Here is a 2,338-nt window from a genome sequence, read left to right on the forward strand (position 1 = left end):
TATATATAGATATATACATTTATATGTAATCTTACTTCTTGACAATTATATAATGATTATTTTCACATTCTAGTGTAATATAATAATAGACTTTAATCTTTCAAAATTAACTGCTGACAGAATAATAATCTTGAAGCCATGTCACCATTTTGTGAGTGATTCTACTCATTGCATCACATGTTGATGTCTTTATTGAGGAAGCTATGCTCCAACATGTCCAGTTTAACAAACGGACACTATATCAGAATCATGCTAGTTAATTCTTTGCTGACTCATCAATTGTTTCTTTTTCTTTTTTTCTTCAGAAACATTTGATGTTTCAATTTTTTTTAAAATAATGGAACTAATATAACTAAAGACAATTTTACTATGCAATATTGTCTTATTGAGGTTGAAATTTGGATCACAGTATGGATAATGATACTTATTTAATATAAAGATACTTTTTTAAAAGTATCAATTTATTTTTTGTTAAAATTTGGTTGATACTCTATATATATTTATTATGCATTTTTAATGTAGATTTGTATTTTGTAATCTAAAGCTTTGTTCAATAATACATTTGAAAGGGGTAAGTGTGTTCACAGAAAGGTTAATTAATGTGCGTTAAACAATAATTTTCTATTATAAATTATGGTCTTTTTATTATTTTTTTCAAAGTAAAGAAAACTTTAATTTTGTGCTCTAAAGTTTTCAGAGCAGCCATTTACAATGAACCAAAATAAGTACATTTCCTAACGGCAAATTACTACCTTAAATACTGGAGTGTGATAAACAAAATTCTCATTTTTACAAACATACAACATATTGTTTCATGTAAAACTGAATCTGTAAGGACATCTCATCTGCTTAACCACGTCCAACTAGCCCCAATCTTCCTCCTCCTCCGCTGCCGCCCGCGCTGCAGGTTGTGAAATGCCAGGATTGCTGTAACCGTTGTCCTCCTTGAAGTCACCTCTCTTCCTGCTATCCACTGAAGCAAATTTGCTTGGCTGTGAACTAAAGGTTGGCATGCCATGGGCACTGAACGCCATCTCTTCAAGCCAAGCAGGTACCTCCTGGTGAGAATCGGTTAAAACTTTCACTAGTCCACGGACAATTTTTTGCTCGTCATCACCAATCTTATAAAAAAAAAGAAAAGAAAAGGCTTTTCCAGTGTTGCCGCAGAGTCCAGTTCGGCCGATTCTGTGAACATATTCGTCAACATCACCAGGGATGTCAAAATTTATCACATGAAGGACGTTCTCGATATCTAATCCTCTGGCAGCAACAGACGTGGCAACAATCACAGGACACTGTCCAGAGCGGAAGTCGCCCAGAGCTTTCTCCCGCTCTCTTTGCCCTCTGTCCCCGTGAATGCTTGTGCAGGGGATTTTTTCTTGACAAAGAAATGTTGCAATGAAATCCGCCGTCTTTTTGGTTTTCACAAAAACCATTGTGCGCTCATGGCCTATGAGTTGTAAAAGTTCCAGCAGTTTAGCCCTCTTTCCATACTCTTCCACTTCAATTATCTGCTGTTCGACATCACTGCACGCGCCACCAACTTGTCCGACAACCACGAACAGATAATCTGGCTTCAAAATCTCTCTAGCAAGATTTTGTATGGGCGTAGGGAACGTGGCACTGAACATTAAGGTTTGCCTTTCTTCTCTTTTTGGCATTCCTTGACTTGACAACAATTTTCTTACATCTTCCATAAAACCCATGTCCAGCATATGATCAGCTTCATCCAGAACAAGGTATTTCACTTGGCTCAACCCAATCTTCTCCTTGTTAATAACGTCCAGTAACCTCCCAGGTGTCGCACAAAGGATGTTGCAGCCTTGAAATATCTGGCGCAGTGAATGAGACGTTTGTGTTCCTCCATAGATTACAACTGGACGAACGACAGTTCCGTATGCAAATTTCCAAGCATCTAGGTAAATCTGATTGATCAGCTCTCTGGTAGGAGCAACAATTATGGCTTCTGGTTCCTGAAGATCTTTAAACTGACTCGCTGCAACCCCACTTTTCATCATAGGAGCCAAGATGGGCAACGTTTTTTTTTTTAGATAAATGATTTATTGTACAATGTTATATTGGCCTTTTCAATAAAATATAATAATAATGAACTGTTACAATTTTTTGATCTAGATAGTTTATTTTATTAGGACAACATTGTATATGTAAGCGATGAATACACATGCTGGAGTTGGGGGTACAATCATTTTTTTTATACTTTTATAATCGGTCTTCCACATCCCCATCTGTTAAAAAAAATTGTCTGCTGCAATATAATACCTTGACACTCTCTATTACTGCTTAGTTATGCCAAACTTTGTGTAGTAATTAGAATACT

General features: G+C 36.2%; 1 protein-coding gene across 1 annotated transcript; it reads right to left on the reverse strand.

The window, feature by feature from the left end:
* Window positions 1-863: 863 nt before the first annotated feature.
* Window positions 864-2,033, reverse strand: LOC122919812 (probable ATP-dependent RNA helicase DDX4; the record flags this gene model as incomplete). The annotated part of the gene is made up of 1 exon (XM_044269002.1): window positions 864-2,033. A coding segment is annotated over one exon (1,170 nt), but the record flags the coding sequence as incomplete, so codon positions are not given.
* Between the last annotated feature and the right edge of the window lie 305 nt (window positions 2,034-2,338).

Source organism: Bufo gargarizans, chromosome 9, assembly GCF_014858855.1.
Source record: "Bufo gargarizans isolate SCDJY-AF-19 chromosome 9, ASM1485885v1, whole genome shotgun sequence".
Taxonomy (NCBI): Eukaryota; Metazoa; Chordata; class Amphibia; order Anura; family Bufonidae; genus Bufo; species Bufo gargarizans.